Source organism: Babylonia areolata, chromosome 13, assembly GCF_041734735.1.
Source record: "Babylonia areolata isolate BAREFJ2019XMU chromosome 13, ASM4173473v1, whole genome shotgun sequence".
NCBI classification, from domain to species: Eukaryota; Metazoa; Mollusca; class Gastropoda; order Neogastropoda; family Buccinidae; genus Babylonia; species Babylonia areolata.
Window position 1 is genome coordinate 6,201,943 of NC_134888.1, and position 15,162 is coordinate 6,217,104.

Genomic DNA, 15,162 nt, shown 5'->3' on the forward strand with positions numbered 1-15,162 from the left:
AGTTTCTAACGTTTATATATGTATATGTATGTATGTATGCATGCATGTCTGTTTGTTATGTGATAGATAAAAATCGTCATTAATTACTATTGGCAGTTCAACAAGTTTTAACGAGGATTAACATTTTACATATTTTTTGAAGGTATTTTTAAAAAAAAGCCGGAAACAAAACAAAGCTACATTTAACACGGGGCTGGGGAGAGGAGGAGAGAGTGAGAAATTGTTCACTTTTATCACAAACACAAAGATGTGTTTTGTTAAGGTGGATATGATAACATATGTTGTCTTTTACATGGTTTCAGGTTAAAAAAAAAAAAAAGAAAAGAAAAAAAAGTGCAACCATCTTTTGGCAAAGGATATAAGTGAGAAAGTGTTTTGTGTATGTTGGCAAGCATGCACGCTTGCACAAGAAACGCACATGTACAGACACACATAGGCATATACGGCCAAACACACATTCGTAACTCTCAGATTATAAACACACACACACACACTTCTGCTGCCTGTTCTGTTTTTTTTCATGCCGCCATGAAACAGACTGTGCATAAATTATTGACCTTGCTTTTCTTCAGACGATGATGATGAATTTTGGTTAACTCTATGGAGACATAGTTTAATAGTGTGTGTAGTTTTACTGTGACGGGCAAATAGGACGTATTTGAAAAATTCAACACACTTTCACACAGAGACAAAGACATGCAAATTATATATCATTAAAAAGTTTACCATCTCTTCTTTTAACATTTTAAAACAGTTTTCCCATTAAATGCTGCTGAATGTTTTTTTTTTAATATTTTAAATTATGTCACTAAATACTGAAAAACAAAACAAATTTTAAAATAGGTATACTGTACTCACCAGGCATGTCATATCCATCAGCTTATCCACAAGGCAGCATAAGATGATTTTCTCACACAGTGAGGTTCCCTAATCCTCATGAATCAGTTTGAAGTCAAATGTTGCACAACAAACTGTTAAAAAAAAAAAAGTAAAATAGAAGATCACAACACTGGAAAGACAGAAAAAGCAAAACCATACAAATCCATCACTGGAAAAAATGGGGAAAAAAACAACTTATTTACACATTTTTGCTGCAGCTAGATTATTATTTGCTGTAGTCCTTGATTGTGTGGAACACCTCAAAGCATGGAACAGCACAGAGGGGCACTTTACACTGTTTTACATGATGTGTTTTTTTTTGTTTTTTTTTTGTTTTTTGTTTTTTCATCTCTTGACGTGATGCTGCTTGTGCTTTGTGTTTGGCGTAACACACCTTGCACCCTCTCTGTGTTTTCCTGGTCTGCTGCTCCTTGGTGGGTGGAATGTTAGCAGGCCAGTGACTGCCTGGCCTCAGTCTCCCCATGTCTGCTCCTGTGTCTGGCAGATCTCCTCCTCATGCGTGTAAAGTGTTTTGAATTTCTGTAACAGACAATGCTGCCATAAGAAAAAAAGAAGAAAAAAAAAGAAGAAAAGCTTTTGCATGTATTGCAAAAAAAGGGCAAAAAAAACAAACCAAAACAAAACAAATCAAATGCAAAATAAACATCAATAATATTACACAGCATATATACATGCATAATAATTCAGAAGTGACAGTATAAATAACACACACGCACAGACACGCCCATGCTTAATACACTGACACACCCATTGCACAGACACCCCCCCCACACACAATTTAATAAGTGCACACACAGAAAATGATAATTTTACATTAATCTATACAAATTATTCATTAAAAATTGTAAAAATCAATATTATTTACACAAGAAATAAATTAGCAAAGTATCAAATTGTAAACACACTCACCTCAACAGGAGTGGGTGTGTATGAAAAGTCAGTGAGAGTCCTGGGGTCCCAGTGAAAGGTGCAGCCAGTGGGAAGTTTGTCAGGTCTTTTACCCACTCACACAAGTACTCTTGTTCCTCATCGTCAATATCTACAGTCATCAAGTCAGCTTGTCTTGCAGTATGGCCATCACTACTTCTTCCTCATTCGCCTCCCATTAGATGAGCAGCCCGGTGTCCTCAGTGAAGGCTGCCGTCCATCGCAGTTCCACCAGGGTGCCGTACAGTTTGGCTTCCACTGCTGTCGGTGTTGGCCAGTACTTCCTCCTGGATGCTGCATGCGTCCTAGTCTTGAAGGATGTGATCGGTTGTTATTGGTCCCTCACCACAAGAGCACTCTCCACTCTGTCCAATGCCAAATTTTGTGTGCATGTGGTGGAGCAGGCGGTTGTGTCCAGTCCTCAGGCGGAAGATCTTGACCTGTTCCCGTCGTTCCAGCAAATGGTATCTGTCTTCTGGGTTATATTTGGGATGCTGGAGGCACCACTTTATTCCTTGCTGTGCCTTGATGATTGTCTTGATTTCATCGTATGACACCAGTTTGTTGGCCTGCTCCTTCTGTGCACTGTCTTTTGCCAGAATGTCTGCTTTTTCGTTGCCTCTGATGCCACAGTGTGCTGGTACCCATTGTATCACCACTTTCTCTTTGTATTGGAGGAAGATTCCAGCTCCACCATTCCTCTTTGCTTCTGTGGCGGAGCTATCTGTAAAGACATGGGTCCAGTCTTCCTGGGGGTACTGGTTGCAGATGTACTCCATGGCCAGGGCCTTCCTTTGGGTGTCTGACTGTGTTCCTCTCTTCTCCACTCTGGGAATGCTGGTGATGACTGTTGGGAACACCTGCCTCTTCCAAGATGGATGGGTGACATTTGCCGGGATAGGTTTTGCTTTGTGTTCCATCAAGACTGGGGTTTGTCTTTCAAGACTGGTGGATGAAGCTGCCTCTTTTGAGCTGGCTCTTGGTGGGTCTGCTCATTCTGTCGTTCATTGGATGGTTTTCAAGGTGTTTGAATTTTGCTGCCTGGACGAGGATCTTTGTGTCCCTTCTGTCCTCCAATGACTGTAGCCCAGTGGTCTCCTCCATCTTCAGGATTGGAGTGGATCTCATGGTGCCAGTTATGACACGCTGAACAAGTGTCACTGTCGATTTCTGTCTCAGCGTCGTAGGGGTCGGTCAGCAAAGTTTTGTTGTCACTTTCAAAATCATCATCTGGTACTAACTGAATGTCATCATCATCAGAAAAATCATCAGAGAATTTGTCACCAGTGTCAAGGAGGTCACGTTCAAAATCTGATCCTCCTCCTGTCACAGTTTCGACAGTCTCACGCAGGGAGTACGTTCACCTCGCCGCCATTTTGGTTATGTAAAGGTCGACCTCTGACTGAGTACAGAAAAGTCTAGAAAAAAAGCCATTCACCCGGTTAACGGTCAAGGGGAAATAACTCAGTTTTTCCTAGACTAATCCCTCAAGACAGCCTGATTAGTTTCCCTTTAATTGAACACTGCTGAGTGTATGAAAAAAAATTCCGCGATCTGTCGAATCCTACACTACGGCACGTCACTCTGAGCAGGCGGAGCGCCGGTACCGAAGTGCCGGTGCATCTCCAATGAGTTGATGTTCCATCACACATGCTGGTGATTATAGACATTTTGTTAGAGTATAGATTTTTCCATTTGAGTGTTATCGCATAGGAGAGGAGGGGGAGGGGGTCTTCAGACAAGGAACCATCGAAAAGTGAATGTTTTAAATTTTTCTGTGGAAGAGTTTTTCTGGTAAAGAAGTGATTTTCCCCCCCTGGCATTGTTCTATTCTGTGTTCTTTTTTTTTTTTTAAGGATGTTTCTCTTGAAATGTTTTTAGGGTTGATTGATTAGCATGCTGATGGTAGGTCTCCTGTATTTTTTCATCCACTCCTGTGAGAGGGAGAGAGAGAGTGTGTGTGTGGGGGGGAGAGAGAGAAAGAAAATTGTGAACATTTAGTGTGACTTGCACAAAAAACCAGCAGAAAGTGGGTTTTTTTTTTAAAGACAAAGTATCCAACTGAGGGGAAAAAGTTACATGATAAAACTGCTGGAAAAGCACGTTGAATAGTTTTAAATAAATATGCATAAGGAATCCACATAAACATGTAGCACTTTGTTTCTACCTTCTTTCTTTCTTCACTGTTGGTCTTCTCTTTCTGCCTTCCCAGTCTGTTCCTCTTTCTTTTTTTCGAGGAAGCCTTAACACTTATTTCTTTTTTCCAGTCACTGATGTACTGTCTCTGCTCTGTTGCTCTGGCAGTTAGGTAGTGGAATTGTAAACACTGGAATGGGCACTAGCTGCCTATTCTGCAGTGTTATTTGCTTATATGGCCTTTTTATGTATTTTTTGTTGGGCTTTGAAGTTGTTGTTTTTCTGTTTTTTTTTATACTTTTTTTTTTTGTAATCTGGGGATGATGAATTGAGTGAAATGGCTTGTGTCCTCAGCATGGCCTAGTCTTATTTGCTGCTAGGAGCAGAATGGTTAGGATAATTTGTCTTGAACTGTGTTTTGTAGGTTTTATCTTATAGGTTTGTGTGTGTGTGTGTGTATGTGTGTGACAGTTTTGTGTTGACGCAGTTGAGCATTTGTATGGTTTGACAGTCCTGATACGGCATTGTATAGTTGGCTGGACTGTAAGCAACAATTAACAATTAAACACATAGCAACAAATGTATCTTTGTAAATTATACTTTGATAATGTTTAAAAACGAAACAACACTGCCTGTAATTGTTGATGGTGTTCTGGGAATAAACATTTTTTGGTATAAAAATGATGTTCTCAGAACAGTGCTTGACAAAAGCATGAAATCAACAAAAATAAATGAAAGCAATGGAAGTAATAATTTTTATTGATCGTGTAGGTTGATGTCTGGTTCAGCAAGAATTAGGAAACTGGATTGTGAAAACGGTGAAATAATTTTCCAAACCTTTTGAGGGCTTTTGATGTTTTTATCACAAAGCAATTTACACTTGTACCAGACATTCAGCCGACATCATCATCACAGTACAATCAGTTCAGGCATGACAGTCCACTGGTATTGTCACAGATAAGCCTGTACACTCTATTATTGTTTCTCAAGGTGGCGTCACTGTGTTTTGGCAAATCAATAAACGCTACACCACATCTGCTAGGCAGATGCCTGACAGCAGCATAACCCAACGTGCTTTGTCAGGCCTCGAGTGCATGCTTATGTATTTGTGTACCTATCAGTGGATTTCTTTTACAGAATTTTGCCAGGGACAACACTTCAAGTTGCCATGGGTTCTCTTTAAGTGCGCCACGTGCCTGCTGCACATGGGAACTCGCTTTATCATCTCAGCCGAAAGACTAGACGCTCAGTTTGATTTTCCAGTCAAACTTGGAAGAAAGGGCGAGAGTGGGATTCAAACCCAGACCCTCACGGACACTGTGAGCGTCTAAACCATTCTGCCACCTTCCTCCTGTTGTCTCAGATGACATGTTTTTAGAAATGAAGCCTGAACAGCCCAGAGCTGTTGTCAGGGACAACTCGTTTTCAGGTCGGAACTGAAGTATGTGTGGGCCAAAAAGCGCATCAATGCATTCACCTCCAGCGTGTGGCTGTTCGCGCACCGTGTTCTGAGCTACGCGGTGGTGGTGATGCACGTGTGTCTGGGGGGCACCGTGAGGGCCGCCCCCCTCTACATCGCCCTCTCCTTCATGTTCCTCCTGGCCTATAACGGCGTAGGGTGTGTCTTTGAGGGCGTCAGCCGCTTTTCTGAGTTCTGTGTAGCATCGGCCAGAGTACAGGTGAGACGGATTGGAGAGTTTGACGAGGGTCTGAGTGGATTTTTGTTGGGTTGGAAATTTGGAACGTTTTCAAGATAGCTTATGTTGGGTTTTTGTAGTTGATGCATGTGTGTGTGTGGTGGGCATACATGAGTGTATATTTATGCACACTGAGTTTGTGTATTGCTCAGGTGAACAGTTGTTACTTTTTCTGGTCTTTCTTTGCATTTGCAACTCTCGTGTATGTTCTGGTTGCAGTTTTGTATTCTTCCACTTACTTCCTGAGTCGTGAATTGAATACTGATGCTTATAATTTACTATAGGAAATGATGCTGTTACTGATGGATAATTCTTATACAGCATTATTCCCAGATGGATATATTTTGGCTCCACACACATATATAAAATGTAAAGAAAAGCCAGAACATTCAGAAAAAGAAACCAGCAAAGATGATAAGATCTCCATCCATGTCCCTTTGTGTACAGACATTGCCAATTCTGCGTGTGAGGTTAGTGTCGGTCACACAAACACCTGTACACTGTCACCCTACCCTCTTCTCACCTGATCCATATCCCCCACTGACCCCAACCCCCTGACCCCTCACATAGACACACTCATGCACAAACACACGCAACCTCCCACTGTCCCACACACACACACACACACACACACACACACACATCACACACACACATGCATCACACACACACACACACATCACACACACACACATCACACACAAACACACACACACACACACACACACACACACACACACACACACACAGAAACCTACATCCAGAGAATGAGTCTGTCAGAGGGAGGAGAAGGTCTGTGAAAATAAAATAGAATGTCTTTATTACCAAGTGTACCGGGGTGCTTTGATAATAATGACAATAAAATATAATGCCTAAGGCCTGTCAAAATAAAATAGAATATGTCTTTATTACCAAGTGTACCAGGGTGGTTTGATAATAATGACAATAAAATATAATGCCTAAGGCCTGTCAAAATAAAATAGAATATGTCTTTATTACCAAGTGTACCAGGGTGGTTTGATAATAATGACAATAAAATATAATGCCTATATAGCACAGAGTCCACATATAATGGGCCGGTTAAGCACCTCACAAGAAATCCATATAGATAGGCATGTATAAAACAACAGTACAAAATAGCAACAGAATGTGAAGACAGAAGAGGGCAAAAAATCCAAATGTATATATTTATAAACACCAAAGGGTGTTTGACAATACTTTTTGTATGAATAGAATACAGGAGCATGACAAATACTGAAAATACAAACTTGTTTTCAAACGTTGTGACGTCACTCGCAACTCACACATATGTCATACCTCAACTCCACACACAAGCATATGCATGCACATGCATGCATGTTTTCATGAACACACATGCGTGCGCATGCGCACAACATACATTAAGCGCATGCATGTTTGCAGACACACATGCACACATTCTCTCTCTCTCTCATAAGAAATGTACAGATTTTTTTTTTCTTTTTGCCAAGATCCTCTGTAACTTTCGTATATTTTTTTTCCTAAATTGAGGTGATGGCTCTGTTCCTGTGTGCCTGCTATTTACCTGTATACTTGTTATCTACTTGTACACCTGTTACTTACCTGTACACCTGTTATTCACCTGTACACCTTTTATTTACTACCTGTTATTCACCTGTATTACGGCTGACCGGATGGGCTGAGTAGCAGCTGCTTGATGTTCAGTGTGGAAATTTTAATGTGCTTTAAAAAAAAATTTTTTTCATGCAACAGCTGTGCTTTATTAATTAAATGTTGTTGCAGAATACCTTAGAATGATAGAATACTGTATTGATAAATCTGTTGATCTCGGGGCACTCTCACACCTGTGCATACTGTGATAAAAGGAACAACAGTGAAAACAAGAAAAACAGCACATATTCTGCACGTTTTGGTTTGCCAGTCTCTGCATATTTTTTGTATGTAGCAGAACTTAAGATGAAAATGGTCATGTTGGTTTTTTTGTGTGTGTAGTTTTAATTTTATTATTTTAATAGCAGATCTGTGATTTAGAGGCATGCTATGTGTGTATTGAGAACAGGATTAATTATTCCTTCGGTTGCTGACCAATAACTGATTTTGAGTCAAGTTATATATGTAATGAGACTCTAACGGGATCCAAAGATCATATGTCTAAGGCTTTAATGAAAATTACCTCCCATCCTAAACTCTTTCTAAACTAAGGTACGCTATAGCGTACCTGATGCACACAACGCTTTGTTACTGTGGTATGCTATAGCATACCGCGAGTTTAAAAACTCGTAGTTCATGTGTTAATGGTTTTGTGTGAAACTAAACGGTACAGCTCTGTTTTACAGTCACCCAAAAGTGCACCTGTACTTTTATTGTGGCTGAAAATGTCTTTGTTTGGGTACAATACATGCGAGCGTACAGTCACCCTTCTTGCTCGCTCACTTGACAAGGTGGCGTCTCCGTCAACTTCGGCAAGAACTGTGGCTCAAAGTTGAATGCAAACTGCCTATAGTGGATATCCACTGTGCATGCGCATTTGCCCATTCAATTGCTATAATCAGGATGGGTCTGTGGTTACAAAAGACCACATTTGTAAAATTTCTGTAATGTGAGAAAACTCGCCCCCTTCATACTGGTTGTGAAAAACAGATTTTTTTCAAAATATGATAAATCAGTCAATAATTAAGTGAGTGCTTTGAAACTTTGGAAAATGTTAGTTCATTCTATTCTTTATATCATCACAAAATTTCACAGCTGTATGTAATTGCATTCTGGTTTTTTTGTTTTTTTTTTAATAGATATTTTTCTTGTAACATAAACAAACGGCCAGTACAGAGTCTGAGAGTATAATGAAGGAAGTCATCGGGCAGTGTAGCATGAGTTAATCACAAACCCGACTTTGTCGTGCCATGTTACTGCTGTCTCTGTCATGGGGTAACATGCTTTTCTTCCTTTAAGTGAACAGCAGCACCATAGTGTGTTTGGTCAAAGGGCTTTTCAGTATGATCAAGGGTCTTCTGTCTGGAATTCTCTTCCTCCGTATCTCTGTAACTCGCTAGTTCTGTGCTCTTTCAATACAAAATTTAACTCACTCAGTTCGGCCAGTCCTCTCTTCTCCTCTACACAGACCCCTCGGATGTCCAGTGGGTGTCTGAATGACCCAACCTTTAGCTTCCGTCGTCAGAACTGTGGTATTCTTTGTCAACATTCACGTCTTCAGTACAAGAGCATTCCGCTTGCAATATTTTGATGATGGTGATTAGGGTGAAACGCTGCTAACGTCGTCTCTTTCGCCGTTCGTATGGAAAGAGTTAAAATGTACCTGTTCAAAAATGGCATTTAGATGTGACAGAGAATTGTCGTTGGTCTCTTCCCACCCTCTGCATGCGTCTTGTGCCCCATCCACCCTGATCTCCCCAACACCCCCATTGAAGTCTTCATGTAGTGGTCTTTAGTAACCTGACAATTGAGCATATAATTTTTCACTGTAGCTTGATGAAGCCTTTTATACACGAAAGTGTGTCTTCACAAGTGACTGAGAACATTGACGTTTTTGACTTTTTGCATTCATTGTCAGTTGTTTCGCTTGTCAGTTTAACGACTTTAAGTAATTTCCTGTAACTGTATTTAGAGGGTTTTTTTGTTTTGTTTTGTTTTTCTTCCAAATTTCACCCACATTTTTACCCTCATTTGCCCAGTTTCCCCAAACCCTCCATTCATCCACATCTCCCACCCCTTCTAACCGATAATACTCAGATGTATTCATAAATACTTTAACAAAATGTCTTCAGTCACCGATATGTGTGACGGGACATTAAACAAAAAATTCCTCCTTCCGTGTAGTGGTCTGTTTGTCACTTTGTGGATAGGTGTTGATTGTGTGTGTGTGTTGGGCATATTTGTGCCTTTTCCCCCTCTTTTTTTTTGTTTGTGTGTTTTTAATGTGATAATTCATATTTGCAAATTGTAGTATTGTCTTGCTGTATGTAGATTTTGCTTTTCTTTTCAGTGTCCTGTGCTGTTGTGCAGTGTAATGCACTATTGTGTATGTTCATGTGAGGCGCTTAGTCCATTATATGGGGAGTTTTCACTTCATGATTATTTACTGTTGTTTTGGTGTATTTCTTGCTTGAAACAAAGAAGACATTTATCCCCCTTGGAAAGTTAATTGCAGCCACAGGCTTACTTACAACTTTTTTTCTGCACCAAAGAGGGCAATTTCTGTATATTATATGTAGATTTGGGGAAAAAATCCTGTCTTACGTTCAGAGATGGTGTTATGAATATCAATAGTGCAAAGATAGTATTGAGAATCTGTGTTTAGGGTTTTTTCTGCATGGTATCAATGGCTGGCTTCCAGGCTGGATTGCTTTGGTGATTTTAGCAGTACTAAGTTCGCTAACATTGAGAATTTTCAAAAATCCTTGCTATTGATATAGGAAGAACATTCTTAACTTTAAGCAATGTAGCACTGCCAAGATCATTTGTGGAAACCCATTGTGTGGATTTTAACAATTTTTTTTTTACTCTTAGAAAACTTAGAAATCATTTGCTTGTCTGATTGTGTGAAGTTGCATTAGCTTTTTGTTAAATCTGCCAGATTTATATAAAACTTAGTTGCTAGCATTGAGAATAGAAAAGGATGCTTTGCATCCACAAAGCTTTTAAGTTATAATGTATTAATTTCTTAACTCCTTATAAACTCTCTGTTCATACATCTAATGAGAATTGACACGTTATAGAGTGAAGTGAATACATATGTTTAAAGTTTAGAATCTTGGGGAAATAAAACACCACCAGTTCATATTTGAATGATTTTAGTAAAAGGTAACTTGACTATGTCAAGCCTTAGGTTTTCTGTTTTATTGTTTTGAAAAATGTTGTATATATATGTATATATTTTAAAAATTTGTTTTAAAACATGTTTTCTGTTTTTTTTTAAGTATATATTGTTTTAAAACAGTATGTTTCATTATTTGCGTTAGAAAAGATAAGCCTGTGTTAAAAGTGGGACATCAGTTACTTTAATGCTTATTTTATTTTACAGAAATTTCTCTTGCTGGCAGAGAAGCATAGACAGGAATCAGTGGTGTGTTCCCATCACCGACCCGCGCCAGACGACTGCATGGTCGTCATTGACAACCTGTCTGCCAAGTGGAACCCTGTGGGTACTGTGTGTGTGTGCGTGTGTAGTTGTGCATGTATGCATGTGGTTTGTGTGCGTATGTAAATGTGCATGCGTTTGCATGCATGCGTGCGTGGCGCGCGTGCACGTGTGTATGCATGTGTGTGTGTGTAGCGGGGGAGGGGGTGGGGGGGGTCTGTATATGTATGCTTGTGAGTATGACCATTTTAACCAGCAAAATACTCAACAGGATAAACATGTTACTTTACACATACTTAACCGTGACCCAACTAGTGCAGACTCCGGCAGGGGTCTGACATTCGAAATAAATTTTATTTTATGAACTTTTTCATGAACTTTATGAAGTTTTTCATTAATGTTTTCTTTGAGAAGATTTTTCATTATATTTTCTACTTCGGTTCACATTTTCTGTCTGTCTCTCTCTCTCTCTTTGTCTCTTTCTCTCTCTCACACACACGTACACATGCACAAAACCATGAACTTTGTGATTCTTAAAACAAAATACAGTTTTCATGAATTTTATAGTATTATTACCTCATGTATACATATATTTGTTGAATTATTCAGCACCTTTCCCAGGTGCTGTACAATAGTGACAATTCACACAAAAGACTTGGAATTAAAAAAACCCAAGAATACTGAGTCTGAAGGTAATGATTTACGTGAATGTGTGCATGCAGACTCATGCACACACACATATACACAACCACACACACATGTACCACACACATGGTACATATATAGTGATACCATGCATGTATCTTGAAACTTGTGTATGTGTGAGGGGTTTGTGCTTGCTTGGGCAAGTTTGCTGAATGAGTTCCATTCTATTTTCTTATTTATTTATTTATTCTTGTCTTTATCACAGTTTATGTTTGAATTTCTTATTTCATTTGATTTGTTTTTTGGTGGTATTTAAAAAAAAATCAATGTTTTTTAAAAATAAATCAGTGCCTTGGGTCTATATATATGTAAGGCAGCCCCCCCCCACTCCCTCCCCCAGCCTCCACCACATGGTTTTGTTTTTACTCCAAGCACCAAATATTTAAGACTTGATGCTCGCAATCATTTGATTCGGTTAGTGTCAGAACCGTGCAGTGGACTTTTTCACTTCAAACTCAGTCAAGGGGGGTGGTTATTCAGTTTCCAATTGTGTGGGAAAGTTGTCTGCACCTGTCAAGGTTTGTTACAATGTGAAAACCATTCCATTTAAGATGGCCCCTCGAGTGTGGCTGTGTTGGGGAACGGCTGTGTATAGGGGACATGGCTGTGTATAGGAGACTCGGCTGTGTATAGGAGACTCGGCTGTGTATAGGGGACTTGGCTGTGTATGGGACTTGGCTGTGTATAGGGGACTTGGCTGTGTATGGGGGGCTCAGCTGTGTATGTATGGGGGACTTGGCTGTGTATGTATGGGGGACTTGGCTGTGTATGGGGGACTTGGCTGTGTATAGGGGAGTTGGCTGTGTATGTATGGGGGACTTGGCTGTGTATGTATGGGGGACTTGGCTGTGTATAGGGGACTTGGCTGTGTATGTATGGGGGACTTGGCTGTGTATGTATGGGGGACTTGGCTGTGTATGTATGGGGGACTTGGCTGTGTATGTATGGGGGACTTGGCTGTGTATGGGGGACTTGGCTGTGCATGTATGGGGGACTTGGCTGTGTATGGGGGACTTGGCTGTGTATGTATGGGAGACTTGGCTGTGTATGGGAGACTTGGCTGTGTATGGGGGACTTGGCTGTGTATGTATGGGGGACTTGGCTGTGTGTGGGGGACTTGGCTGTGGGGGGACTTGGTTGTGGGGGGACGGCTGTGTATGTATGGGGGACTTGGCTGTGTATGGGGGACTTGGCTGTGGGGGGGGACTTGGCTGTGGGGGGACGGCTGTGTATGGGGGACTCGGCTGTGTGTGGGGGACTCGGCTGTGTATAGGGGATGGCTGTGTATGTATGGGGGACTTGGCTGTGTATAGGGGATGGCTGTGTATGTATGGGGGACTTGGCTGTGTATAGGGGATGGCTGTGTATAGGGGACTTGGCTGTGTATGGGGGGCTCGGCTGTGTATGGGGGACTCAGCTGTGTATGGGGGACGGCTGTGTATGGGGGGTTCGGCTGTGTATGGGGGACTGGGCTGTGTATGGGGGGGTCGGAATGAGTGGCGTGGGAGTAGTTTCCTTAAAACAGTGCAGATGATCAGGCAGCAGGAAAAACCAAACCAAACCACATGACCCCTTGATGTTGATTAAAGTCATCTGGTAGTGAAAACTCAGGTCACTAAAAGTCGCCCATGGCACCAAAAGAGTTAAAACAGATGTGTAGCTTATGTGGATGAGGCTTTGATGTCTGCTAAAACTGTGACCCCAGTGCATGAAAATGTAATATTATGTGTTACATAAACAAAAGTGTTTTTTATAAAGCACCTAGAGCAGATTTCTGGGATAGTGTGCTATTTGTATTTGTATTTCTTTTTATCACAACAGATTTCTCTGTGTGAAATTTGGGCTGCTCTCCCTGGGGAGAGTGCGTCGCTACACTACAGCGCCACCCATTTTTTTGTATTATTTCCTGCGTGCAGTTTGATTTGTTTTTCCTATCCAAGTGGATTTTTCTACAGAATTTTACCAGGAACAACCCTTTTGTTGCCGTGGGTTCTTTTACGTGCGCTAAGTGCATGCTGCACACGGGACCTCGGTTTATCGTCTCATCCGAATGACTAGCGTCCAGACCACCACTCAAGGTCTAGTGGAGGGGGAGAAAATATCGGCGGCCGAGCCGTGATTCGAACCAGCGCACTCAGATTCTCTCGCTTCCTAGGCGGACGCGTTACCTCTAGGCCATCACTCCACTATTTGAGTATCCATTATTATCATTGTTATGAAAATGACGCATTGATGACACACCACACAGGAAGTGGAGCAGAACACTCTGGATCAGATCTCGGCCACTGTCAAGGCAGGACAACTCCTGGCCGTGATTGGACCTGTTGGGGCGGGGAAGGTGAGAACGACGACACAGTTCTTGTTTTCACTTTCTTTTCCTCTTGAGCGAGGTTCTTATTGTGTGTGTGTTTTTTGTTTTTTTTTCAACATCATCACCATAATATTTTCATACTACATTAATACAGCAAAAAGACAACTCATGACATTTTGTAATTGCAGTACATGTATTACAGTATGGTAACAGTTTGTAAGGGTACTTCTAAATCATAAACCAAAAAAAAAAAAAAAAAAAAAAAAATCTAAAACAAATAAGCAAAAAAAACACCCCAAAACAAACAAAGAAACAAACAAACAAACAAAAAAAACAATGACATGCTGTTGTTTTGAAATCAGTGTTTTGTTTTTTGTCACATTTTCAACTTGTTCATTACAAACTTTAGTCAGGTAATTTACACTATATTTTCTGGAGAAATGGATAATACCTTTACACATAAATTATTCTTAGAACAACCACAATGAAATAAAAAAAGAACAAAAAAACAACAACAACAAAAAAGCCAAAAAAAACAACCCAACCCACAGTGCATTGTGACTGCTCCAAGTGATAACATGGATGAGAGGCCACATCCCCTCAGTCTCCACCCCCCTCCTCTTCACCCCTCTCACACAGCCACTTATCCAGTTCTCATCAGACTGCATTGGCTGAGTACCAAGAATGTTGCACACAGTGTGTCCTGCTAGTAATTCAGTCACTTTCTGTCCTCAGGTATAGCTGTACAGCCGGCATCACTCACTGATAGTCCTATCTTGGCCAGTCTCTTAATTGCTCCCTTTATTTTCTGTCAGATCACCCGATTAAAGTTCATCACTATCTTCTCCTAAGAATTTACACTTTAATTATTTCTGAGCATCAACTTACGAAAGCAATCTTAGTTGATTTTGTGAATCTCTTGAGCATGGAGTCCAACATTTTGCTGAGCAAGTGAGGAGCCAGGCACAAACACTGCAGCAGTAACCCAACCAAAACGTTCAAATAAAGGACTGCCTCATGACATAGTGGGTTTTCTAGCTATGAATAGAATCTAGAATGATTCCCCAGGCTAAAGCTACCAGTATTTTTGTCAGCGAACTCAATGCAAACAAAGGAAAAGTTGGAATATTTTGATGACGAGTTATCTTGTCATTGTGGCAGCGAAGCGTACACGCTTGCGCTGATGGGTTATCTTGTCATATAGGCGGTTTAGGGGTTAAAGTAAAAGAAAAAATAGTGATTGGATTGCTTTCCAGTGCCTGTTGTAAACTGAAAAAAATATTGGGTGATTTTGCTTCTGTGTAGCGACGGGCGCAATAGCTGAGTGGTTAAAGCGTTGGACTGTCAATCTGAGGGTCCCGGGTTCGAATCACGGTGACGGCGCCTGGTGG

General features: G+C 40.8%; 1 protein-coding gene across 7 annotated transcripts in view; it reads left to right on the forward strand.

Moving 5' to 3' along the window:
* LOC143289005 (ATP-binding cassette sub-family C member 4-like) overlaps nt 1-15,162 on the forward strand; it is a 68,399-nt gene that overhangs the window by 25,414 nt on the left and 27,823 nt on the right. For all 7 annotated transcript variants that reach the window (XM_076597754.1, XM_076597753.1, XM_076597755.1 and 4 more), the window contains 3 exons: nt 5,393-5,642; nt 10,699-10,815; nt 13,709-13,798. In XM_076597754.1, the coding sequence (XP_076453869.1) occupies nt 5,393-5,642; nt 10,699-10,815; nt 13,709-13,798 (457 nt within the window). The remainder of the gene's footprint in view (nt 1-5,392; nt 5,643-10,698; nt 10,816-13,708; nt 13,799-15,162) is intronic.